General features: G+C 40.0%; 1 protein-coding gene across 1 annotated transcript; it reads right to left on the bottom strand.

Moving 5' to 3' along the window:
• Nucleotides 1-1,633: 1,633 nt before the first annotated feature.
• MYCT1 (MYC target 1) lies at nt 1,634-26,587 on the bottom strand. Its single transcript, XM_086745433.1, has 2 exons — nt 26,338-26,587; nt 1,634-4,653 (listed from the first exon to the last, which is right to left on the bottom strand). Exons 1-2 carry the CDS (start codon nt 26,585-26,587, stop codon nt 4,121-4,123), a joined length of 783 nt encoding a protein of 260 aa, XP_086601559.1. The 3' UTR covers nt 1,634-4,120.
• Nucleotides 26,588-27,697: the final 1,110 nt, after the last annotated feature.

Below are 27,697 nucleotides of genomic sequence, written 5' to 3'. Positions count from 1 at the left end.
CCCTGCATGCTCCTAAAAGAGCTGCTGGCAGCAGAAGTTCACCTGTTGACTGCTGCAGCAGTTTTCTCAAAACTCTCCAGCCCAGCTGGATGAAAAATACCGAGTCAATTATAGCCACTATGAATAGTCTGCTGAAAAAAATATTAGGGTCTTGTTATCCTTTTCAGCATTCAGAAAGGTAAATAAATCATTCCTCAGAAAGTTATACAGAAAATCCAAACACTCAACTCCTTTGAAAACTCACTTTTATTAAGAGATCCAAATGAAGATACAGGTATTTTACCTGAGTTTTAAAACACTTCGTAAGGCCGGTTTCTGTTCTCTGCTTTGTGAAGTTATATCAACGCTGTTGTCCTTAATCTGCTCGGGACTTGGCAGAGGTAAATTTCCAATTAGTGTTTTCTTTCTTTCTTTTTTTTTTTTTTTTTTCCAGAAGCTCTACTGCATCATAGACATTACCTAATTTTATCAAATGCCTATAGGTCAGGGATCTGGCATGTGTCATGTCACCTCTGAGAGGATATTTCCAGTAAATGAGGTTTTCAGTTTATACTTAAGAATGGATGTTGAGATGACTCAAAACCTTTGTAGTAAATTATAAGCAAACTTTGAAAATTTGATTTGGCAAAGATACTGCGTGTTCGGTGTGCTACAGTGTGATAACCGGTAGCTGCCTGAAGAGTTGAGCAGCAGTTCTTCAGCAGGGAAAGGCCAAGGAATACAGCACAAGCTACTTTTGTACACATGCTGGAACATAACTATTCCCAGACAGAGGGCTGTCAAATTTCATCTTCTGTATGAAACCGGAACTGGAACATTTTTTTTTTCTGCACATGGACAATGATAGAATATTGTTTCTCTTTATGAACAGGAGAAGTAGCTCTGCCCACTGCAGGACAAGGTGTCAGGACATCTGGAGGTTGATCAAAGCTCTGCCTATTACTTCCCGTGTGATTCTGGGAGCACCCTTTCAATCACTGCCTCTCACTGTGAAAATGTATTACATGCGGAATTATTGTGAGGCTTAATTTGTTGCTTGTGAATGCTTTGAAATCTTGAAATCTCCAGTAACACTTTTTTTTTTTTTAATTCAGCTCTTTTTTTCCAGTATTTTAAATTTAAATAAAAGGGTAGAAAAGACCATTACAATATGCAAGTATAATCTTTTGCTTATCAAATAGCTGACGATTCCTGAATCCCGCAGTTCGATTTAGGGGTTGATCCTGTGCGATATGATTTGGTCTTAATGCAATAAAATGTGCATGAGTCCATTTAAGCATGAACCTTACAGTGATTGCCCATCTGCTTAAAGCAAGCATTTGCTCAAACGCTTTGTGGATTGAAGCCTAAGTACTTGGAAACCAGTGGATTTAAAAATCTGTAAGCACTGTTATTTGTGAGAGAAGTTCTCGCTTGTAATCCTTGGAATGTGTTCTCATATGGCAAATTCTGGCTCTGACTTCATGTAACATCTTCAGCTTTGGAGTGTTTCCCCACAGAAGCACAGGAAGGACCAAGTCCTTGTTCACCCTTCCAACTATATCTGTCTGCATAACTAAAGATGATTGATACCCTTCCCTTTAAAGGATCTTTTATGCAAGTCAACACATTTCCCTTTGAGGAAAAACATGAGTTTGAGATTACAACATTTAACTTTATTTCACATTATGAAGCTTCCAGAGTGTTTGCAAAACATTCATTTCAAACATTGTTTGAACTAGTAGTTAGGTATCTGACAGTCATACTGCTTATGCACAAAAAAAAATCTGCGGTTTTAATCTCGCTAATCCAGGAGACATAAAAAAAATGAATCCAGTACAGATGTCAGGAGGAAAAAAATACAGTACATTTAAGCTTCCCTTTCTACATTGTTTACTAAATATAGTGTTATACAAGTAATAATATGCTGTGGAAAGTTCTACTGTAATGTAATGTGCATTTACAATCCAGGAGTAAAAATTTACTCATCTTAAATGATTTCACTCTCAAGGAACAAGCAGTTTTGGCCAGCTGGGTACACACTGTAGGCCCAGTTGTCTCTTCAAACAGTCCACCAAACTCAATAAGCAAAGGGAACGGGCTTGAATTCTGCTTTTCATAGGCACGTTAGAATAGGTGGCATCACCAACCTACAGCCAGGATGCTATGAACACGCTTGTGCATGCAATGAAGTTCACCAGACTCAATAAGACTCTAAATTAAAAAAAAAAAGTATTATTAATGAATGAAGTAACACAACTCCCTTTCTCCAGAGGACTATCATTTTAAGTCCACAGCCTGCGACCGGCCAAATGCCCCTTTGCAGTCTTATCAGCAAGTCCTCAGTGTCCTAGAACCCATAGCATCTGCAGTGAGATGCTCTGTAAACTCTGTAAACGGTTGTTCTTCTAGCAATGACATGTATCTCTCCAGAAGGGAAAATGTTGCACACTAAAAATAAACCCATGAAAGCCAGTCAGTATATACATGCAAAATAATTTGCCTTTACATTAAGGAGTACTTGTGGTTTACAGTAAGTAATGCTTGTAAGCTCAACGTAGTAATATTTGCAAACGGGGTGATAATGGGCTGGAAGATTGCAGTTCAGAGAACAATACCAGCGCTTCCTGAAGGATGCTGAGCTCAGCAAAGGGATGGGATGCATGCTGCCAGTCTCCAAAAGCCTGGAAAGAAAGATGTTAAGCATTTTGCCCATTCTCAAAAGCTGCTGAACCTTTGTGCCTCCCAGAAGACAGATGAGGACTTGTTCTCTCTACAGAGGCACAGGAGCGGCCCCCTCGGGATCAGGAATCCTGCGGCTGGTAGTTGCCCAGCCCTTTGAGGAACAACAGGCTTATTTGTAAGTGAGGAGTAGGACTGCTCCTCTACTTGTGGGAATTCTTTACCTTTCATTTGAACATGAAATATTTAATGGGAAAAAGATACAGTAAGACTTAAATCAGGCCCCATTTGTGCTATTTGCAAACTCTTTACTTCTCTCATGTCAGTGCAATTAGTCTCTCCTAAGCCAGGGGTTAGCTTGGCATGATATACGTATAAGAGTTGACAATATATGTTAACCTCAACTAAATATTCCGTCTTTATCTTCATATTCCAACTAATTGTACAATCCCTGTACTCAGCCACAGATGTCTAAAATCTTGCTTTAGCAAAAGACAAGATTTCAGTGAATAATTTGCCAGGAAGAATGAAGCGTTGGTACAATTTGAGAGAAACAATTTGAAATAAGGAAATGAGTAATCCCATAGCAAAACAGGAAACTTAATTAAAAAAAAAATAGTTGTCAGTCATGCTGCTTATCTTGATAACCAGAACTAGAAAAATGAAACAGGTGGAGTTCTGCTCCCATACAGCCTTACTGGGTATTAAAATGTGACTACCTCTTCTGCTGGCTCCTTATAATTGTTGCCATGCATTTGGTATGTTGTTTGAAACTTCTCTCTATGTGAAGCTTCATATACTTCAACATATTTCCCACACTGTGGGGAATTTTATACAAGCAGCCCTAACATGGAGTCTTTTAAGATCCTCTGCAATCAGCAGAACAGGATACCTATGGCCACAGCCAGGACTGTGACATTAAAACCTCTACAAGGTCTGCATCTAAGGTTCCTCCAACAGAAGCTATTCTCTGGTTATAGGAAGAAGGTGGGTAATGGGAGGTGTTTCCTGGAAATTTGACATCCTTGGGAGAATAATTAAAACCAGATTTTTTTTTAATTTTTTTTTTTAAACCAGAATAGTGAAATTTTCAGAAATATGTATATCAGTAATCCCTAACATGATCTGTGCCTTCAAGAAATGAATTTATTTTGATGTGGCAGTGTTTTCTTTCCTCTAAAGTAGAGACACAATGGTTACTATTAAAGATAAAACACTATAAATATGCAAGCATATGGCAGAGCAGTAAATTAGCGCCAGCAGTGCAAAAAGAAGTGATCCCTTGGACAGCGGGATATTGCTCTCTAAGAAACCACCACTACCTGCCTCTTGGCAATGTATGTCCCCTCTGCAGTGGCAGCTGGAGACCTCTCAGAGATCTTCGTCATGCACAGAAAATTGTTGAGATGACTGAGGTTCCTCTGAAAACACAGGTGCGTGTTTCCAGCAAGGACCTAGCTCAGGAGTCTGGGAAAGCTTTTATGATGGTTTCATAGGCAGGAGGGGGCGTTTGTGTGGAATGGCAGGTGCGGAGGCTGTTGTTAGACCAGTGGAATTCAGGCCGAGTTAAGCTGTTGGTGGTGCTTCCCACAAGGGTTGTGGTGGTATTTGTGGGAGTGAGGGTGATCAGCTGACTGTTCGTCTCCACAGGGAGGGGAGGGCACTGCAGGAAAGGGTGGAAGGTGGACGCACGGAAGCTTGACTTCCTGGGGAAAGAGTTGGCTTGCTCCAAGGAGGCTTGCCGCTGGAAGGTGAGGCTGGCCAGGCTGAGGTTGCTCCGACGTTCACAGCTGCTGTTGCGGTAAAATCCAGTCCTGCTGGCAGAGTGGCCATGGGAGGAGGGTCTAGACCGACGACTGAAGGCTGAGGAGCTCCCCTGGGAAATGTGGGCGCTAGCTCTGCGACGGGACAAGCAAGTGAACAATGCCCAGATGATCCCTCCAATCACCAGTCCGATCCCCATGGACACTGTGAAGGCTATTGTTATCTGCTCTGAAATACAGCAAAAAATATACAGCAAAGTTATTTCCTTAACTCTGAAGGATTTTCCTACCAGAAAAAGAATTGAAGATGGCAGTCTTCTTAAAAAGTGACAAACTCTCAGATCTTTGTTTGTAAGACATGAACTTTACAACACAAACACAGCAGTTCAGATTGCTTTCACTATATGGTGTTTTTTCTTTCATTTGCGTAATTCTACAACATCCAGAAAGTAGCTTGTGTTTAATACCAGTTTCTGTACAAATGCAAGGGAAAAATCTTAAGTCTTTCCCAGAATCAGCCACTGACCAGCCCCAAGGTGTGTTATAAAACTGCCAAGCATTCGCTTCTGTGGGCAAAATGAGCTGTGGATTTAGGCAGATTTGTCATCCTGTTTATAAACATTTATGTTCTGAGCATACACGTTTGCAAACTCACTTATTACAACAGTGATGTAGCTTCTGCCATGTTCTTAATGGAGTAAGCCTTGTACTCATTACAACATGAGAACATGACCCAGCCTTTTGCTGCTGAGTAACAGGTACTTTAAATCCTCTTAGTAATTAATGTAAATGACTATATCCTAAATGATTATGGTCAGAGATAACCATTAGTAAAACTAAGTCTCTTGAATATTTCCCATCTCCAATGTCCAATTTAAAGATGCATTAATCTGCCATTAAGGAAAGCAAATTTCTAGCTCTTTTATAAATGCTTTCAAGAATTAAGAGATCTAAAACCAAAAAAGAGCATGGCTAGGGTTGTTTTCTCCCCCATATGGTTTCACAGTGTGGAGGAATAAGATTTTTTCATTGTCTATTTCTAAGAAGAGGACAGTTACTTCAGAAAACTTTTCTTACTTTTGGAACTGAGCACCAGCTTTATTGCTGTTCTAAAAAGTTCAGAGATAAATTTGTAACCCTGGATAAGGCCTGAAATGAATGCAAAACCTTTATAGATCCCCTCAAAATTCAAGAAGAGATTGGATCTCAAAGAAGAAGGAACACCATGTTGACTACTGGTGGAGCAAAGGGAAAATAAGTGAAAAAGAGCCATGGGACAGCTTGAAACATGTTTGTTCTGTCTGTGCTGCATTATCCTGTTTGTGAAGCAATTCTGTTACAGAGGAAATTGTATTAATAAGAAAGATGAGCAACTTCTACAGCGTACAGAAGCGCAGCCCAGCTAACGCTGTGCCTGCCTGATCACCCTAGCAGAAAGTCACAACTCCAGGACTGGGATGCAGATGTTAGAGCCCCAAAACAGCAAAATAAGACGAGGTTAAAAAATCTTGTTGCAAGTAAAAGCTGTTAAAGAGTTTCCTCTCCATTTATGGTGCAGCACAACCATTCGTCTCTAGAACACAAAACAATGACACAGAGTCCAAGCTGTGGGAATTAGCCAAAGCGGGTGCTGGGGAGGTAAAAAGAGTGAGCAGCCTGAGGGATGGCAACAGAGAGAAGCCAGCACACAGCAGAGGGAGAGGAGAGGTCCAGGCATGGCCAGTGGGACCGGCTTGCAGGCGGAGGCACCCCAGTACACACCAACAGATACCTTGGCTTGAGTCAGGCAAGGCTTAAACGTAGGGCAGGTGACTGCAGGAGTGGGAAAGCAGACATTTGCTTTCCTTCCAGCAGGGGAGATGTAAATGATTATTGGTATAATTGGTAAGAATTAGTTATTATTACCTTCTTTATCTACCTTCTTACTTTTCTGCCTTCAGTGAAAAATGGTTAGCTATGTGATTCATACTCGCAACTGGGGAAAATTAGCTCCTTGAGCACCAGAAAGCTTAGCATAAAGTTTTCTCAGGTTTCTGGGTTGAGACACCAAGCAGAATTAAATCTGAACCCAGCCCTTGCTGGTGCCCATCAAACCCTGTCAGAGGGGCAGTATATTCACCCTACGTGCCTTCGCAGGTGTGGTTCTAGACCGGACCATTATCACGAATTACTGACATCACCATGAATGTCCTACCCATGTCTCTTCACCTTGCATTTTTCAGGATAGACATGAAGTTCCATGAGGCCCAGAAAATTCAAGCTCTAATTAAGCCCCTCATATTTTGGATGGCTATACAATCCTAATGTTGCTTGCTTGCAACCTCGGCTTTCAGATAGGCTTCAGACCTGGAGCAAAGTCTGGAGAGGATAAAGCATAGGATATTGTTGCAGAGCACTACTCCCTTTTGGGAATGCTTTGTTGTCCTTTTATTCAGAGGTGGACTAGAATTGACCCTAAAATGTAAGTTTTCTTTAAGCTCTCATTTTTACAACTAAGAAACTCTTGACGGGGCTTGCTAAAGTGAAAGGGTGATTGTCTGGTCTGCTTTTTGCAAGGACCCACAGGCAGCATCCTGTGTTGCAACTCATGGCTGCAGATCAGAGCTGTCATCATCATAAGCAGACTTCTGACCAGCTCATCATGATTCTGCCCTTTATGAAACGTCTTCAGAGACCCAGCAGGCCTTATTGTGCCCCTTTTGGTCAGGAACAGCCTATTATGCCGTTTCAATTAATTTAATGCATTCTGTTACTGCCAGTTCCTATTCATAGTCCCGAGGGTGGGAAGGGAGAGCCAGGACTTGGCCACCTCCAGCTGAGTAAATCCCAGAGAGTGTCCTAAAAGACACCACTTCCCAAGCTCTGGAGCAGCAGTCGGAGTACCCCGACTTCCATCCTTGTGCGGCTATGGAAAAGTGGAGCAAGAACCAACCCTTTCTCAGGCTGATTTCTCTTGCACCTCAGCTGGAGTGCTAGTTATGTTATTGCATTTTAAGACTGCTAAGGCATCCCCCAGGCACAGGGCTCTGCGCTGGTACCTGAATCCTTGCTCCTGTTTGGGCTCTCGGCTCCAGCGAGGAGCAGGAGAAGGGGATCTCGGCAGGGCCGGAGTGCGAGCAGAAGCACAGCAAGCCCCACAAGCGTACCCGGCTCTGGGGTTGCCATGCGCCATGGTGAGGATTTGTCCCTGCATCCCTCTAGCCATAATTTGCACCACCTGCACAATCAAATCAGCGTTTCAAACTGTTAAAAGCAGATGGCGGAATTGACAAAAGGATCGAGTTGCAGCTCTTCAGTCCTTCCCACGTGCTGTTCCCCTGTGCTGGAGGTACAGCACAAACAATTATCCCTTTGGATAATGTCTTCATTTTCTTTAACTTACTTGATCCTTTTCTTTTTCTACCTCTATACATGAATGCAAAAATAACGGGTCAAATTATTCGCTGGGGAAACTCATCTGGGTTTACACTGACTATTGCAATTGCCATCTACCCCAAATCCTCTCATTTCAATTTGGACATCCATTTAATTCTTCTGGTTCTTATTATAGAAATATCACTAGACTCATTGGTTACAGACACTTTATTCTTTCTATTCCCAGACTCTCCCTGACTTCAGTGGGAACTGTGGGTCACACTAATAGGCCAAACTCACGTTTTGTCTACTCGCTACGGAAGATGAATTTCACTGAAATGTAATTCAGTTCTAAAAACTTACAGTGAAGAATTGTAAATCTATGCCCATTGATTTCCTCTTTAGAATGTCCAGCAATCACAGCCCTGAGGTACATTGGAGAAAATACTACCAAACAGAGGGAAAGATCAAAGGCAGAGTGGGACTTGCTGCACCTGGGATTTTGAGGGGAACAGCTGGTTTTCACGGAGTTGTTTTTCTCTTCCTTAATCTGGGCAGTGCCAGGGCAGAACAAGCCTTTCAGGAGAGTCAAAGCAATACTGACACAAATTGTCTCCCAAGGAGCTCTTATAATATCTTAAGGTTTCCTAAGAGCTGCACATGTAATTCTCTCCTCTGCTTTTAAGGAAAAAAAAAAAAAGGAGATAATGTAGGGATGCTGACAATAACAATACCCCACCCCCCAGGTGCCAGTCTCCTAAATATGTTTTGATCTGTATGTTTCTCAGGCTGCTCACACTGCCCACTTTATTTGATTATGCCACAGCTGATAAGATTTGGTACCCCGTCTCAGTCAATTTTCTCCACTCTCACCTCTAACACCAGCTGAGGTGAAGGACAAAGGTTTTTTTTTTTCAACAATGTAGGACAGACTTTGAGGTACAAAGCCAGAAATAAAGGGATATAAGGAAACAAAGCAACTAAATATCTTAGCTACATTACCTTTCTTATCTATGGTACTTCCAATGTGACCATGCCAAAAAAAGTTGGAGCTTCAGAACCCACAGTAACACCTATGACTTCTGGATGTTACACCCAGATGTGAATACCAAGCTGGCACGTGTCTGTCAGCCCAACATCTATCCAGATCAGATAATTCCTCCCAAAGTCTTTCTGTTCCCTCCTGTCTGATTTCTCCATGCAGTGTTAAGCAAATGCAGTGCTGCAGGTTTGCACAGGGGAGTGTTGCCTCTGCTATGCAATTATTTTTCTTGGTTATTGCAGCTTTCTTTAAGGCTTTTATAACTTTCCATAAACTGTATATATGAAGTGTTAGTATGTATCCTATCAAGTTAATAACCTTTTGCAAGTCCTTAATGCTCTATAGAATCCACAAAGGAGAAATTTGGACATATGATGATAGACTGGCTGATCAGGTGGGTGCTTTTCATAGTTATGGCCCTGAAACAAGCTCTTCCCACCCAGCCTGGACGTCAGTAGCTGGACCAACAAAAGGGGGCTCATGTCAATCTGTAAGTCTTCTGAGAAGAGGACTACATTCTCTCCTTCATCACCTTGGGGTATACTTAAAAATTAGCAATACAGTACCTACCTCGACTTGTTAGTCCCTGAGTCAACCAAACTCTTCATAAAATAGATTTTGTTTTTATGATGGAGGATCCTCCCCCTCACGGAACTTAGCAGGATCCTTGCAGACATACTCCAGTCAATCTCTTATTTTTGCAAGGCTTTCATTTTCCTTTTATGTGCATGGACCGCATCAGATAGCAAGACATCCCTTTGCATTGAGTATTCATTTGAATTTCACTCTGGATTTTGTTCCACTAGAATGTAAGAGTTTCCTGAAGGAATGTCCCTCTTGCTCTCAGCTCTGGCTGTGACAGGCTAGAACAGCATTTTTCTCTCCGAATTCGGGAAATCCTTGGGACTTGCATCTTTCCCTTGGCCTTATGATAAATTCCCCAAAGTGTAAGGTTAAGGTGGGCCCCATGCTCACAAATATGTACATTTGTAAACTTTTCAGCTGGCCAAGTGTATGAAGGGACAGTAGTACCTTTCATGTGAACAGCAGCTTCAATGAGAGCATCTCAGAGCAAGAATCAGGGCGAGGTGGGGGAAGAAGGCAAAAAGTACTGAATACAAAGGAAAGAGAAATGAAGAAGCATCTTTTAGTCAGGCTGTGTACACATGACTTGAATTTGAACTACATCTTTGCCAATAGTAGCTAATGAAACTAATAAAGAGCCAGTTACCTTTCCAAGCATCTATTCTGCCCGTGCTATTGCTAAGCACAAGGAGGCAGAGAACACTCATAGGGTGAGATGATACCTAGATATTTTATTTGATTTTTAGTGTGTGACTTTCAAATATTACAGTCTTCTTTATGTTTTTGACCTCTTAAATTTTTTTGTCATTGTTTTATTAAACTAAGTAGTTTCATCTAAAAGTTATTAGAAGTGGTAAGATATCTTGTCAGTCAAGAATTACATTGTTCAGCATTCAAACTCAGCTTGCTATAGAGACGTTTTACTCATATTATGTTAGAGCAAGATTCTGTTAATTTACTTCAGGAACTGAGAGTAATTTTCCCATTTTTCTTTTCTTCCACCTGCCCAAAACTAGCATGAAGCATTGCACACTTGACATGCAAACTTTAATCCATATGGGCTCCAGCAAGCTTGTATGCAGAATGTACAAGCTCATTGATTTCTGCTCTGTTAGCAAGGAGAAGTATCAGAACATACCACCATGATGTATGGTGGAAAAAAGCTAGTTTTATAATTTCCATCCAAATTTCAGAATTGTAAATTTATTTCCATTTTAAGTCTTTCCTTCTCACATTTTCTGAGAAGGAAAGAATTAATTTCCTTTATATCATGTCATATGCCAGTGACTCAAAACTTGTACAAGTAAACATTCCTCCCCCTACATGCACATGCGCTTACACACACAAACACACATTGCCTTATCCCAAAGCTGAAAAACCTTGATGACTGGTAGAAGGTTTGATCTCAGACACAGAGAAATCCAGCTCAGCCCCTGTCTCACTCTGTATTTTTTTCCAGAAATGAAAGCTCAGTGACAAAAGCTGGTACAAAAAACATACAAACCAGTATGGGAATCGTATCTGAACATCATACAGCTTAGTGTAGAGCACCAGCTAGTGTATTAAAGCATGAATTGCATTTACAAATGACAAATCTAGTAACCTGACTAGTAAGAATGGTTCAGATACTGTTTTACAGGAGTCTCAGTGTCCCAGATTTCAAGTGAGGTTCAGGTAAGTCAGCAGCAGATATTCGTAACACAGCCTCGTTTGTGCAAAACTAGGCAAGAGCAGCCAGGGTCCATCAAAGTTTGAGCAAATTCATAGCATCTTCCTATAGCTGTAGAAAATGTACATCTCAAAGCCAGACAGGCTGCAGCTACTCCTCCTCAAGCATCTCAGGCAGCAAGTTTGGAAAGGAAGAACACCCTGGCCCCAGAGAGCTACCACTTTTTCCTACCACAGAAGGTTTGAAGTGATTTGAACTACTTGAAATGTTATGCCGGTTCTATCACCTCCAAGAAAACTCAGTTTAACGGGGCTGGTATCAGTAGCCAAATCCTGCACTGCTGTTGTCATGTTGAGTCCAAAAAAGCAATTTATCTATATCTGACAAGTGTTGACATTACTATCTTCCCCATTTTTGTCACTAATTGTATTAGCAAAACAGCCTCTCATTAATCATTTATGGGCAGTCCATGATTCAGTTGGGTGGGTGAATCAGTTGCTGTGTAATACCAACCAGCTGTGATCTTAGTCATGGCAAATGTTTGAGAAAGGTCACCCAAGACTCTTGTGGAAAGAGTGAGAGCGACAGGCTACAGAACAAGGTGGTTCAGGTAGTTGTGACGTCCAGAAAACAGACGAGGATGGTGGCATCTGGAAAACAGAATCTGGGGGAAAAAAAGGTGAAGGAAAAGAAGACTGTGCAGGACATGAGAGCTAATAGACAAGTAAGACAGCTAGGCTGGCAGAAATGTCAGTGCTCTGCATTCAGACACAGCTTGCTAGAGTGATGTTTTATTTGACCTGTGCTACTGCGAGATTCTTTTCTGCAGCAACAGAGAGTAATTCTCTCACTTCACCTAATAACTAAACAGTTAGGTTTGTGTTTGCTACAGATAAAAAAAAAAAAGAAGTACTGGGTTTAAAATAGAGTATTGGAAATTTTAAAAATGTGTTTCTATCTGTGAGGACAGGTAAGAACTAGAATAGATAGTCTGGGTAGGTGGTGCATCTACCCCCACGAAAGATTTTAAAAACCAATATCAGTCAAGAGTTGTTGTAATATAGTTAATCCTGTCTTGAAAAAAGAAGGTAGAACACATGACAGCTCAAGGTCCACGCTGATGTTATTTTGTGCAGTTTCTAAGACTTTCTTTGGTCAAGTAAGCAAATAGGTTCCGGAAGTGTCTGAAAAATTATTGAGTAAATTACAAGGGAAAAAAAAAAAGATGTAGTCTGTGTCCTTGGATTAATTCTCCATTTGAAATGCAGAGAGGGGATGGCTGTTTATTAGAGAGTTAACCTCACAAATGAGCAACCTACCTAGGAACAAGATTGCCCTCTGCTGGAAATTTATGCTGAAAATCTAAACAATATATAAAACACATCAATTATAATAAAATAGGGTGTCAGAAAAAGCTAAGGGAAACATTCCAACGAAAGATTACAGAGACATTAACAGTACCTCCAAACTCAGAAAAACTCTGAATTACATTGCCATAGACTCTTAGGACTAGCATTTTGCAGAGACTTTGAAAGTAAGGTAGACTGAGGCACAGCATAAGTGTTCAGAAGCTTAGTGAAGTAAAGCTTGTGCAGTTCTTTGGCTTTGTGCAAATATCTTTGCTGATGGAGAAGCATGAGGCTAAGTCTGTTCTTAAATTCATCTTTTTCTCCATCCACAGTGATGTCCAGAATGATCTCCATGCAGCAGAGTACATTTGCTTTGTTTGCTAATACTGTAATTCGTTGTGATAGAAAGCCAGAAGAGCGGAATATGCCATCTCAATATCCCACAAGCCAACTCAGAGTTAATTATGTTCCCTAGATATTACTGGCAGTTGATTTTTACTGGAATGATAAATAAGGAGTAATTGTAATAATCAGAAGGAAACATCTAAGATAGAGATGTCAGCATGCTTAATTTAATGCCTTTGGCATAACTATGTAAAACAAAGCAAAGATTCCTTTATGCAGACAGAGATAGAAACTTTGTTACCGCATGGTTTCATTATGATTCCTAATGCATTACACAGACAGTAATATAATTTTGATCTTTTCCGCATGTTCAGCAAACAATCCTCTGGCAAGGCATTCTTACCAGCCTCACAAAGCCAGAGCATAGACCTAAGCTCTATGGCCTCTGCATGAACCTAAATCAAACAGTAAATCACAATTTGCCACAGTGCAATATGGCATTATAGCTATTACTCAATTGATAAGATTATTTTACAGGGCCTGAGAATAAAATAATTTCCTATATGAACAGAATATGAGTGACTGGGCTGAAATCTTAAAAACAAGTAGTATTTCCTAAAAGTCTTAAAATTAAGGAGGAAATACCAAAATACATTTGCTACATTTAAGAAAACAGAAGACATCCAGGGTTAGAACAAAGCACAAGATTTTCAGGTTACTGGGAAGAGTGTGGGGTGAGGAATAGATTGAAACCATCCTCAGTTCCACCACAGCAATTCTGTTGTCTGAGGTCTGAGAAGAGCCTGCCCAACCCAGACACAGGCCCTCAAAAAGTCAAAAGGTATTTGTACTGAAAGTCTGAGTTTTATCAGAATATGAAGAAGAACATTTTAAAAGAGACAAATCTCAGTGACAGGGCACACTCTGAGTACCTCGAGACGCTAGGTATACTGGAAATAAAGACAGCATTTCAACCTGCCCAGTACATCCTATGAGTGGTTCCCAACGCAGTGCTTTTCAGATGTGCTGCAACCTCTGCACATTTGCCTCTGGGTCTCAAATGTCTTTTTCCGTCACCCGAGAGGCAGGACTTTGTTTCTGCTCCTTGCTCTTAGCTGTGCAATCTCTCTCCCTCTCCCACTACAACCTGGTCAGCTGCTTCCCAGGAGAGGAGCAATCTCCCCTTCCCAATTCCATCCCCCTTACTCTCCATTTTCAAATGTACATCATGTATGAACATCATATCAACTATCGAAACAGATAGGTACAATGCAGTGTCTTGACAGAAGCTGAAGGAAATATACTGGGGCCTAAAACTTCAAAGTTTCTCAAAAGCAGTCTCTTCTCACTCAGCAATCTACTGCCATTGAAATACTGCCAGAGAGTATTCTGCCAACAGGCCTAACTTAGATATTACTTGCTCAAAAATAGCCACCGATAAAAACAGTGTTTAATGTTCTGTTTTATAGTCTCATTATTTTTTGAGGTTGCTAAAACTAGAGCCTTCCTCAGGAGAAAATTACGAAAGTTGTACAAAGTTGAAGAATGGGAGGAAGAGGAGCTCTTTGTGAACTTTGCTGAACGCTGATCTAATGTGTCCAATAAACAAATAATCAAGGAGCAGGAAGAGATTCTGTATTTAAATCAGATTTTCCTATTTTTTTTCACTTTATTAATAGAGATACATCCAATAATGCAAAAAATCTCCTGCTACATTTTCCTTCTTCGAGGAACAGGTATAATAATGAACATTTTGAGAATACAGAAATATGTAGTACTGTACTCTTCAACTACTTCTCTGCAGTTTAGAAATTTGATCTTTCTTTCTCCCAGTGCTTCCTGTGTGAAGGTCAATCTGCTTCTCTAGTACCAAATATGTTTATGAATATCTACTTCAGTGTGGTCTAGGAGACCTCACTAAGCAGTACTCACAAGAATCTGTGCAACCACAAGCTAATAAATGCTGGTATAAGTTCTAAGTGAGACAATTACTGATCTGGAGGATTAGTCAACTCTTGATGACCCAGGACAGATGATCCAGCCTGGAGACTCAGCATGAAGTGGGACATTGGTGCTTGTCCCACACAAGACAGTGGTGTCTGGGAGGCTGTGTTTGCACCAGGCTGGTCCAGGTCCTGCTTGCTTAGAGACTCCTGCTCCAATCAACGGAGCCATCAGCGGTCTCCTTCTTCTCCTTTATACTTTGCCTGCGTAACTTATGTACCTTGCACAGAAGCCATGTGACTGCTTGGTGGACTCATCCTTCTGTTAACGTGAATAACTGAGAGATGGCATCAATAATTTTTTAAAGCAGTAGGTTTAAAATTAACAGATGTCAGTTAAATGGTCAAATATGCCGTAAGTGTGTGTTAAGATGCTGGACTGTGAATGCAAACGTCTGAAATGGGGAATTAATTTTCTTCTGCAAATAAGATGCCAGAGATGGAAGGCAGAGGTCTCTGCTGAGAAGCAGAAACTGCCCTGGCTATTTGCATCAGCAAGCATGTGTCAGAGCCCAAAAAAGTTTTTGCATTGCATTGAACCAACTATTTTTTTCTTTCCCAATTATTTTGCTGAAAATTTCCTACACATTATTTCATAACAATGCTGTATATATTTTTATTGTTGATGAAGTTTTGGTTGAGGTTATTTAACAGGTAAATCTTAAGTTACCATTGTCTCATTTTCCATACATGAAAATCAAACTCACATAAGTCTCTTTCCCATCTTGTCAAGTAGAAGGGGAATAAATCATATTAGGAGAATAACTTGGGATTGCTTGTTGCAAACATAACTACTGTATAGTAGGTTTCAAAATCTGAATAAGCACCTTTTATTAAGTTTGTATAGGAAGTGAAGCTTCTACCTTGAAAAGCAGGAAAAAACACAGTTGTCTGTACTAACTGCTATTGATAGTCTTTTCTGATTTTCTTTTTTTTTTTCCCTAGACAAAAAGGATAGGGTTATGAAATGAAGATAATCTTACAAAGACAAAAGGGTCAGTCTTGAGTCTTGATTTTACTTAGTGCTTTTCTTTTGTGATTGTGGACATCTCATTCCATCTCCATGCTTCAGATGAATCTTCTGTATAAGGGAGATGGCAACACTCACAGCTCTTCATTTGGCTTACAAAGATTTTTGATTCCTGGTTTAATGAATTACAATGGTAAAATGGGAAGTTGTGTATAAATACAGAGCATTTTCCTTCAATAAGTTCTACAAGAAGAACTGAGGCAGAACCATTGCATCCACAATGTGCTGAGACTAACTGGTCTGAATATGAATCCTGTGAGGCTCTAGCAGCTGAGCATGCAGCTACAGGGGGTTTGTCTTGGGGAGAAAGCACAGCACTAAGCTCCTTTCATTATGTGACACATTCACAGGCCAACATATTCACTGGCGTGGTGCTTGGAAGAAGAAATATACTTTGTTTCCTCAAGACACAATCTCTGTATTTGGTGGATAAATAAAGAACGATGCTTCTGGCAGCTCATGTGACAACGAGCAGCACCACATGCAAAGTTAACAGAGTAGGTGTAATTGCCAAAATGTGTATGTGCTGTGTTTGATTAATATTTAAATAATACTCTGAAGAAACTTTGCCTCTTCCTTCTGCTACCTCAGATCTGTGTCCTTCCTGCTAACTATGGTTAAGCATTAGATAAATCAATGGCTGTATAGCGGGGTGGGGAAAGCAGGAAAGAAGCAGTAATTAGGATGCAACAAAACACAGCCTGAGGATGACAGATTCACTTTAAAAGAATAATTTATATACAAGGAAAAAAATTGTGCTCTGAATAGACAGCATGCAAGAATAAGACGGGTCTCTTCTCTTCATGACATAGCTCATTGCTTTCATCCAGCTACAGTAATACTGTCTTCTTTGAGCTTGACAGAATAAAAGGAAGGAAAAAACCAAGTCCCTCATTAATATTTACTTTTATCTTTCTGACAGACCTGCGCATAAGATCTTGGAATGGATTTACATATTATCTTCCTAAATGTAAGTTCTAACTGTTGATATATTGTGTACAAATACAGAGCATTTATATGTAATCCCCTTTCCTTCAGCAACGGAAGCGATGACTTTCACATGCTTGCCAAATCTTTTACCTAAGTGATAGCAAAATAAGCATAATCATATTAAATTTGGAATAGTTTTATCATTCTGCCCCTTGAGAAGACAGTATATGATTTATCTGATAAATTTTTATGTAAGGTTTATACAAAACAATAGTAGTCCAGTAGTTGATAGAAAATGGTACGTCCAAAAACTAGCTGGAAAATAAAATACAGTGTAAGGCTAAGACACACTTATGTCTCCTGGAGAAATCGGCGTGGGCAGATTATGTTTAGATTTGACGTGTGACCTTAACTCCTGTCCCTAATGAGGCGCAGGGGAAGTGCTGGTTTCTGACCATAGTTTGGCACCAGCATCAGTAGCATTAGAAGATGCAGCGCAGCATCTCTTGCCTTGCTGATTCAGGCTCTCTGCAGCAATTCCGGAAGACAATGAAGCACATGGACACAGCCACTCCAGCACACAGGACTGCCACGTCCACCAGAAACCCAACTGGAAAGCTGCATACAAGTCAGCCCTTCTCAAACACAGCTGAGGGGGAGCAGAGCTGTGGAATATCCTGAAGCTGAGACGGGAAACATGAGCGATGCCTTCCTTTTCAAGTACATCACAAGTCATTGTTTTATGTCTCATTTGGTATAAGAATATTTCTGGAGGACTTCAGAGGAGGAGCCTGGGAGCCTGGGTGTTACAGAGGAATGAGATTCAGTGCTGTCGTGTTGGCACTGAAGGGCTCATGTTCAAACAGAGTTGCTGCTGTTGCTAATGCCTCACCATCACATGCTTTTATCTTCCTTCAGTCAAACCCACACCCTCGTTGCCATTTCTCTCCGTATTAGCACTATTTATATGAAAACTGTGTCCTATTTGAGTCACTAGCCCAGCTGCTCTGTTTCTGCTTTGTGACACATCCCAAGTCAGCTCAAGCTGTGGTCAGGGGAGCTGGAAACAGGAAGATCTTCTGGTGACCTTGGCTGGTAGATGGGACAACATCCCTCTTCCTTGTAGAGATCTAAAGAGGTTCAGGCAGAGGAAAGGTGGTGTGTGTGAATCTCCCTTGCCTCAGCAGTCTTCTAACTACCATGATCAAAATTGTGTGAAATCCTTAAATCAGCTTCTGACCACTTGAGCACTTGAGAAGTGCAAGGGGATTTAGTTATGCAACATTTTTACACCTCTCTCACAGGATTTTCATGTGGATCAGTATCTGATCATATCAAGCACACTGAAGGGGAAAAAATTTTGTCATTAGTCAAGGGAAATCTCTGTTGGTCCAGAAGCCACAAAGCAAAATTTACTCTGATGCTGCTGTGCCTGGGAGGATGCACAACCCTACAGCCCTCTCCAAGCAGTAAAAAAAAAAAAGTCTGTCTTGATACCTATATGGGCAAAGCTGAGTTTTACTGGTGTTACCATTATTTATCTCTGTTTGCGTACTATGTGTTCCAAGGGTCTAGCTGAGATCCCTCTGTGTGGCATTTGTGACAGACAAAACCAAAACTGGTCCCTGTCTTAAAAACTCCGCTGAGCTGTACAGGATTTTTACGGTCCTGATTTCTTCACATCCGCCATGCAGATACATTGCAATAATTCATCATCAATATGAAAACAGTTACCCATTGAAGTTGCTCCTTTGCTTAAGTAATCTGGAAATATGGCATAAGTATTAAATTTGTGGCATCACGTAATATTTCACTGAGGAGCAGGAGGGAAAACCTGTAGGTACACTAGGTTTAAGACTGGTAATAAAAAGGGAAACATTCCAAGGATGTAACATTACCATAAAGATCTCATTGTCTTTCACACTTCTGTTTAAACACATCATATTTTATATCTATGTTGTACATCTACTCCTCAGATAAATGTACTTGGAAAAAAATCAATGTGTTAACAGATTTGCAAAACCAGGACTGGTTTTCTGTCTGATTGTGTCACATTTTACCTCATTGTTTTTCCTTTCACAACATTTCTGTGAAAAAGCACCGGGAAGTTTTATCTATTTTTCAAATTGGGACTTGAAATGTGGAAGAGCCACCTGTGTCATCTTCTAGCAGCCCTACTAAAAATCTGCTTCCCAATATGCTTATTTCCACAAACATCTTGTGGGGGAGCCAGCCTGCTCTAAGGTCTGTAGGAAAATGAAACAGTTCTAGTTTCTCAGTGAATTTGGGAAGTATTGATGTATTTCACTCCATGTTAGGATCTCTACCTCAGGAGTCCAAACACATTTTGAAGTTGATAACAATTTTGTGTGGTGTTGGCAGTTGTCTTGTAGGAGGAGTGGGAGGAGGCTTTATGTCACCATTGCCACTCAACACTGTTACACGGATGCTAAGCCAGGTGTGCTTGCAGGTGTGTTACTTGATAGAATCGGGGAAATCTGCAGCCCCAAGGATGTGGTCTGTCCATACCAGACTGTCACAAAGAGGCGTAAGCATGCTCTACTTCTTTCTGCGCTATACTTTATGTTATGCAGTCACAGCATTTATACAACCAGAAATTTCTAGTACAGAAAACATTTTGCATGTATTTTAGGGGAAAAACTCTCTAATCAGTCCATCTGATCAATATCTTCTGGGCTAACAGAGAAAAACACTCCAAGGCTATATTTTTCTACCAGTTCTCCTAGCCACTTCATGCAGTGAATTCTGAGAGCTTTCTGACTAAACTAGGAAACATATCACTCCTTCCTCATTATTTTATGTGTTAGATTATTTTTATATTGGGTTGTTCAAATTCACATGCCACTGACATATACTAGAACCAATCAATGGAGACATTTGGATTAGATGTTCTTCAAAACAAGCTGGTTTTCTACCATCAGTAAGTGTATGTGTCTGTGAAATGGGAATGAAAAACAAGCTGCTCTTTGTTATTAGAGGTCTTATGGGTATGTCTATGGAAAGGTAGCTTTGGAGATGTACAACTTCTGGGGTTTTTTTTAGGGTTTCAGTTTGAATTAGTAAAGGAGAAAATATTACTCAGAAGATGGAAGGTTAGGCAAGTAATAAAGAAACAGCAGGGCTCTAGAAAATCTATAATAACAAACCTGGAAGTACGAGCCATTTATTTGATTGGAAAAGATAGGTGGGGAGCTGAAAGGAGCGTTTATTCATATGTGATTGGCTCTCCTATTTACTCCATCACAATGGAGACAGAAGTCTGCTCAATTATTTGAGTCTTTTAATATCACACACCATGAGGTAAAGCCCTGACTTGCAAGTCCTGAGCGATGGATCAGTATCCCTGCTAAGCCAGAAGCCAGACTCTGAAATTCAAGTGTTAAGCAAACAGACTTGTAGGTAGTGCATAATAAGGCACTCTGGGAAGTCTGAGCAGGAAAATTGTCTCTGTAGGGATAGCCTATGTAGGCCAGATGGAGACATGCAGAGGCAGTGTGAAGATTGCATTTTATATGTGTGCATATATATATATATATTAAAAAAAATTAAATATATATATATGTACATATGGCCATCTGTGACATGGTGGAAGTATTAGTACAGGCTTCTGGCTGAAGAACTCAGATATATTCTTTCAGATATGGTTGTCTTCACTGAGTAAATATGGATCATCCTTTCCTCTGATAACATTTGTTGGGACCATTCTGCCCTTTTCCCTCTCACTGACCATGTATTGATGAGTTTGGCTTGCTTTTAATTTTAATTCTTGTAAGTTAATTTTATCTATAATTTATATAGTGTTTTAACTAAATTCAAAAAGGCGACGAGGTTAAAGAAATTCAAAATTCACAGTCAGAGTCAGTTGTCACTGGAATACAATTTGTCCCCAGTAGTACTATGACTGGAGAACTACTTAGTCATTAAAAAAAACAGTGTGGTGTTTTGAGTCATGGCAATACTCATATTTGTGCACTAAGAGGCTCTATCCTCAGTTCTAGTCTCAATTTTCCAAAGAGGACAATGCCCTACTGCTTTGGATAAGCACTGGAAGGAATTATTCCCTAAAACACAGGACTGCATCATGTGGTTGGAAGAAAGCATTTTACCTCTCCCTCTCTATATTCTCCCACCTGGCTGCTTCCAGCCACAGGAGCCTGTAAAATCTGAAGACGTTTTACTCCAGCAGAGTGCTTTCAAAAGAAAGAAGCTCATTTCTTCACCTCCCATTTCCAAACTTTTGCAGGCATCAGTGATCTAACCACTGCAGAAAGGCATTATATCTTCTGTGAAGACATTTATTCTGTGTGCTATGAGCACCTTATGATGTGTGACATGCTGCCGAGTATTGCACTTTTAAAACAAACAGAGAGAAGTGACAAAAAAAAAGAGACCAACTGCAAGAAAAAAAAATTGCAGTTGGTGTAGTTAACAGCCTGTCTTCAGTCACCTTGCTCTGTTTTGGCTGATTGCCACTAATTAAAATACCAGGAAGAATATGCATGCTAGGGTGAAACTGCGAAGAGGGAGAAACGGGAACAGAAGGGGAGGGGAGAAGAAAAATAGCAATTCAGGAAATACATCCTTGAGGTTGAATCTGCACCTGAATCCAAGGCTCTGATTTTGCTGAGTCTTCTTCCTACTTTATTCTGCTTTAACTCTGAGGGTTGTCTCTACTAAGAAAACAGTCTTCAGTGGCGTAAAGCATCTGTAAGTGCCTCTACATCATGCCTTCATTCCCTCCTATCTGCCAGCAAAGGAACTGCATCTTCAGCTGACTGAAGTCCTCTGTCCTATTAGGAATGCCCAGTCCAGTGGGGTAAAGACCCTCTGGGGTACTCTGGCTTATGCTGGTCTTTTCCAGCTATTAAGCTAGGAAGAGAATGGCCTGGTAGAAGCTACCACTGCCACATCTGCTGCCAAGTGCTCCACAACTGGCTCCAAATTGTAGCCTTTTTGTGTCAACATCTCCATCAGGGCAGCCGAGGCGGCTCCCAGCGTCTTTATTTGGTGGTGCCAAGGCTAGACTGGAGGGGTACAAAGTGTGTGGAGGGGAGCAAAGGGAATGAGGAGAGATCACTCAGGGGGTATGCTGGAAATGTGCTGACACAGTGATCAGAGTGGAAGCCAACAGGCTTAACCTGGTCACCACACAACTATACAAATGCTGCTTTTCTCACTTGCAAAGATCTGGATGGGATTTGCTGCTGTGGCTGCTTCTCTGCCTGTGAAGGATCCCAGAAGAGTAATCAGGTCCCTTGGCTGTCTAGCTTGGACTTTCCCACGTTTGAAAGCTGTCAGTGTGTCAGTGCTGCCCTTCTCAAGGAGTATTCCAGTTCATAAAGAGAATGACACAAAGTCCTTCACCACCATGATCGCTACACCAGTAGCATGGTATCACCACACAGTGTCAGATGTTAGAATACGCTCATCCGTCATGATCGCCTTTTCCAGCACAGTACATAGTGTGACTTCTTTCAAGCAAACACATTTTACTGAGGAGAAGTCCAGCAGGTTGAGGGAGAGACAAGGCAAAATTTGACATTGCATTTAAAACCATGAGTACATTTGTAGTTTATAAAGTTAAGTGATAATGCTTTAAGTGTTAGCGCAAGGCAGTTCTCCATCTTAAAATGCTGGAAGCCAGCTGATACATGACATTGTTTCCAAATACACTTGGACATAACAAATACTGGACATTGTTTCCAAACATCCTGGATTCTGATGCAAGTAAAAAAAAAAGTTTTTAAGTTATTAAATTGGAATGCTGTATTTTAAAACAGATACTTGTGCAAAACTAGACTGAAGGATTGTCTAGGGATCTATGTTTTTGTTGATTAATATCTGCTTACACTTTTTCTCTCTCCTGCTGTCATATCGATCAAATGTACTATTTAAATTAAATTTCCTGTACTGAAAGTATATTACTATCTATATTGGAGAAATAGGATTGTCTTGAAGCCATTTATTGTATTTAATTGTCTGTAACTGAAAATGCTTTTAGGAATTACAAGAAATGCACTCCTGGTTAAAATGGAAACATCTTTTCTTCCACTGTTAACTTACAAATCAAAATGAACTCGATAATGACTATCTTAAAACAGTAAAAAATGAGATTAGTAGTTGATGGATGGCTACAGAACCCTGAATTTTTCACTCAGCTATTGCTAAACCTCCCTTTGAAACTACTAATAAAATAAAATAGCCCAGATTCTCTGTCTACAGTGCCATGTCATACCAAAGGTGCTGAAGTTCAGCAGCAGATGACTTTAAGTGCTTCTCTCCTACCTCTGCCAAGTACCACACTATGAATTCCCACTGCCAAGTAGGGTGACCAGACGTTACTTAGCTTCACAGAAGCTGGCACCTGAAGGAGATGAGCTCCAGCATCCTCACAGTAGCTCAGACAACTTGTTTGAAACGTGCACGTAGGTCCAAAAAGACTCCATGCAACATCTGTAGTAGGGAGCAGCTCTAGCAAAGTGAGAAGCAGAATCCCAATTTTGTGCTTGTGACACATAACACAGAGGATATTTGCTGACAGGGCCAGGAGATCTATCATCAAACTCATGAATTTGAACTAAAGAGGAGGTTAATACTCCCTTTTTATTTTTCTTTTCTGGCAGATTTTATTTTAGGCAAGCAAAAATACTCTTCTGTTTCTTGTGTTCTACTCTACTGCATAATTTAGCATTTCAGAAATACTGCAGAATGATGACAGTGCAGCCTGAAACCAAAAGAAGAATTAAGATGAGGTACAGCATCAGCTCATTGTCCTGGAACATCTGCAGCTAAGCATGTTATCAGCTCTCCAGGCTGCCACTGACTCTGTACTGATCTTGCAAAAAAGTGTGCTCATCTATTATTATTATTATAATTATTTGTTAAGGGCTTTGCATGAATATAGAGAGAGGATTTAGACTGCTTAGGCAATTCACACGGCATGACTTACATCAAGTTGTATGTATATCTTGTTCTTATGTACACATCTTTATTCATGCACGCTTCCACTGGCCTGGAGCAGTTGTAAAAAGATTTATATGTGCTCACACATAAATAAGTGGAAGACAATTTAATTTGTTCATTGTTTTAAAATTCTTAGAGTCACTTTTAAGATGCTATTGTGTGAAGTTACCATTGGAAACTGGACTGCTTTAGAAAAGAGGATGCCTGTGTATTTTCCAGAGTAGGGAACCAGCTGTTAGACAATAGATGGTTTATAAAATTGTAACAGATTAAATATCATTATGAATAGTTGCTCTAGCAATTTTTACAGCATTGATTTTTTTTTTTCTCACAAAGTTACTCCCTCTCAGCAAACTTTTACACGCATGCTGAAGTTGACACTTTGGCTGGGTCCATGGGAGCTGCTGAGAAATCACAGATGCGTGGAAAAGGATCTGCCTCTTGGTAATGTATTCACACGGACAGCATTATGTGGTGGCTGGCTTAGAAAAGCAGTGACACAGACTGTATGCTGTATCTTGAAAAATCACAGTTTCAAATACTGCATTCCATTTAATAAAGAACTCAATTATATTTATATCTATTACATGCAGTTCTATTTTTACCTCAGGTCATGTATCTCCAAGGATGTCAGAAAATGCACTTCTACCATTTTAAGTGAAGTTTCCTCACAGTGAGCTTGTGTTGGTCGTTGTCTTCTGACACAGACTATATAGCGTCCCTCCCTAGTCTAACACATACAATATTCCTAAAGAAGAGGAAATGCTATTAACTCTTCTAAAATCTATCAGAAAAATAAGAAAAACCTAAGAGGCATCTTCCCTTCTCAGGACCATACAAGCTCCTCACAAAACCCCAATCTGTGAGGCTGATCTGCTGTCAGAGTGTAAGCAAATGGGAGGTGATCAGGGCTGGGGACAGTACCAGTTCCTGCTGGGCCGTCTGGACAATGCTGGTGAACAAGGAGACGCTGGCCCTTTTGGCAGTAGGACAGCTCATGCATGCCCTGCTCTGGGTTGTCAAGTGCAGCTCTTGGTATTGAAGGCCTGGGGCTTGGCACACATCGAGAAGTATCTTAAATGGAACGACAAGAGTAACAGCAGTACCGGCGGGGCCAGCTGCATGCAAAAAAATATGCTGTGGAAATTAAATCTTCACTTCTCAAGTCCCTCTTGTGTGCTTTTTCTGACTCTTTATGAACATGGAGAACACCTTGCCTGCAGTCTGAGCATTACGGTTAATGAAGTCTTAGAGTTTCATATAACTTTGCCATTTCTTGTGTATGTTTTGATGACAGTGAAGGAATTATTTACCTCAGAATAAAAGCAAATCTGTGGTAACAAGTGGCAGCACCATTTACACAAGGATTCTTAAAGTACACGTTGATGAAAGCACTTTCATTTTTGTTCTGAAAGAGCCGTTTTAGAATTACATGTAGTTCCATTCTACAAAAATGATAGTTATTCTCCAGAGTCCAGCAGACAACCTCCAAACAAGAGAGTCTGAAACAGTAATAACAGTATTTTTTCCTCAGTTAATCTGTAAGTATTTCTCAAAGACGTCCAGTATCATTATCCTACATTTTCACCCAAGACACAAAAATGGTCTCCCAGTAGGAAAATATATATGTCTCTGCAGGAAATATGTGAATGGCATTCGACAGCTTCTCATTTCTTATGCTAAGGAAATGAAGGAACTTATTTAAATCTTCTTTTATATTTATTTTCCACTCTTTTCCCAGGGCACTTCTATGCAACAAAAGTCCTGTTTTGCTAATGCATATTTTTTTGTTTGTTTGTTTTAGGTAGTGCACAGATTTTTGGAGGGGTCATTGCTCAATATGAACAGTAAAAGAGACAAAACTAGGTTGTATGATTCACTCTAATGCTAAATGCTAATACATGTTAATGTTAAGCACAGCAAGCAATAGAGCCTTTTGGAGGAAAAGGTTCTCCACAGTGGTTGCACAAAATCCTTTAGTATCAAGCCACTGAATCTAATTACCTCAAATGAATTTCAGTATAACATATACTTCCACCTCACAGTCTATACAATTCAGTTGATGAACTATTCCTGGGTTTGGGTGAAGGAAAACAGTCTTAATGGATAATAATCAAAATACACATTGAGGAAAAAGCAAGGAAAATCTGACTATGAAACAGCACAACAAATTACAAATAATTTTTCATTCTGGAGGAGTAAGAGTTTATTCCAAAGGTTGCAGCATGTTTAGGTTTTGCTATCTCTTTTTCATCAGAAGATGACACAGATCATGTCTGCCTTGTAGGTACATCCATTAAACAGTTGAGAATGTCCACCTGGTCTGAAACGAGCTGAAGTCAATAGGCACCTTTTCAACTGACTCCAGTAATGAACTTTGTCAACAATCAATTCTGCCTTGGCAGTTCCTGCTGTCTTGATTACTTTAAAAACATGATAAAACTTTGTCAAAGAAACATTTGGGAAAAAATCTTTTACACTTCAAGAAATACAACATCTATTCATTACTTCTTTTTTCTGACATAAGACTTTAAAGTATCTAGATTTATTTTTTAAGGCAATCACTGGTAAATCTCAGCATCTACTTTAACAATATTTTAGAAAAAGAAAAAAAATCCTTACCCCAAAACTTCGGTGGCCATGTGATTGGAGAGTAAGTACTGTTTCTATCCATAACATCCAAATAATAAATACGGAATGGTATGTCCACAGAGGAGCAATGGGTTTCTGACCGTTTGAGATTTAGCAGTAGAAGCAATGCTTTTGTGCTACCGGGGAACTGTGTTGTTTGCCTGAAAGGAAATGAATGTATCACATTTCCTGCTTGTGGACTCGAATTAGCAAGTGCTTGCCTTATCTTCGAACACCACATGGTTCCCGAGACAGGGGAATAGTTTCCTTCTCGTCATTTCCTCAACCAGCGCAAACCGACTCAGAACAATATCAAATCTCCTCCTTCTCTGAAACTTTTTGAACCCCAAAATGTCCAGAGATAGAGAAATGAAAATTCCTTTCTCTTTCCTTTAATGGTTCTCTATGTAGAATGCCTTACTTGAACATTCAAAAGCCCTTGTATTCAGTGGGAATTTTCAATAAGGAAGAAAGATGTCAAGAGGCTTTTAATAAGCACCATTTCAGTACATTGACATTTTCGTACATTAATTTAGGGCATGAGGATTGTTAAGTACTCACCATTGTTTCTTGGCTAGTTTGAGGAACTAGCCGGGCCTGACAGCGCAACTGGAGGTATTAACATTTTAATGAGTGAACTTCAAATTTCCTTTGCCACTACTTTTCCTTTCCACACCCCATTCTAAAATATGAGCTCCCTGGAACACAAACAGGCTTTGAGCTAATTGTTTGAACAGTTTTAATACAATGCAATGTTAATTCCCTGTTGGAATTTGCAGATACTGCTGCTAAATATAACAAAGAGCAATAATAACAACCTGACAAAAGAAAATAGCAGAGATATTTAATGACACAGATGCAGAATTAATGGAGAATGTATGGGAACCAATAAAATATATAATTTTGTATTTACGTGATACATTCAGTAGGACTTGATTTTAACTATTTTCCTCTGAAATATATCACAGATAATGGATGTTCATAAAGATTCTGCTGTGAATGTCAAACCTCTATTCTCTGAAGAGTTATAGAGGTTTTGTTTTGCCCATTGTTAAAAAAAAAAAAAAACCAGAACCAGCTACCTCTACTTTTCACAATAAATATCAGGAATGCCCAAAATTTAGGAATATTCAAATCTTAAGATTTGTATCTGGCATAATTTTAATATAGGGTCTTTTGTTTCTTTGTTTTGCTTCGGACTTTTTTTCATGAAACAGTTTTTAAAAAATACTGAGTAAAGATACTGTGGTGGTTGATGGAAGAATGACAGCTTTCAAAGCTGGTGCTTAAAATGACATATCCAAATACTGAGTCAAGCACCTGGCTGAAAAAGATCTGATTTTCAAATGTC

The sequence above is a fragment of the Chlamydotis macqueenii genome, chromosome 3, assembly GCF_036417535.1.
Source record: "Chlamydotis macqueenii isolate bChlMac1 chromosome 3, bChlMac1.mat, whole genome shotgun sequence".
Taxonomy (NCBI): domain Eukaryota; kingdom Metazoa; phylum Chordata; class Aves; order Otidiformes; family Otididae; genus Chlamydotis; species Chlamydotis macqueenii.
This window is presented reverse-complemented; position numbering and strand designations above follow the sequence as displayed.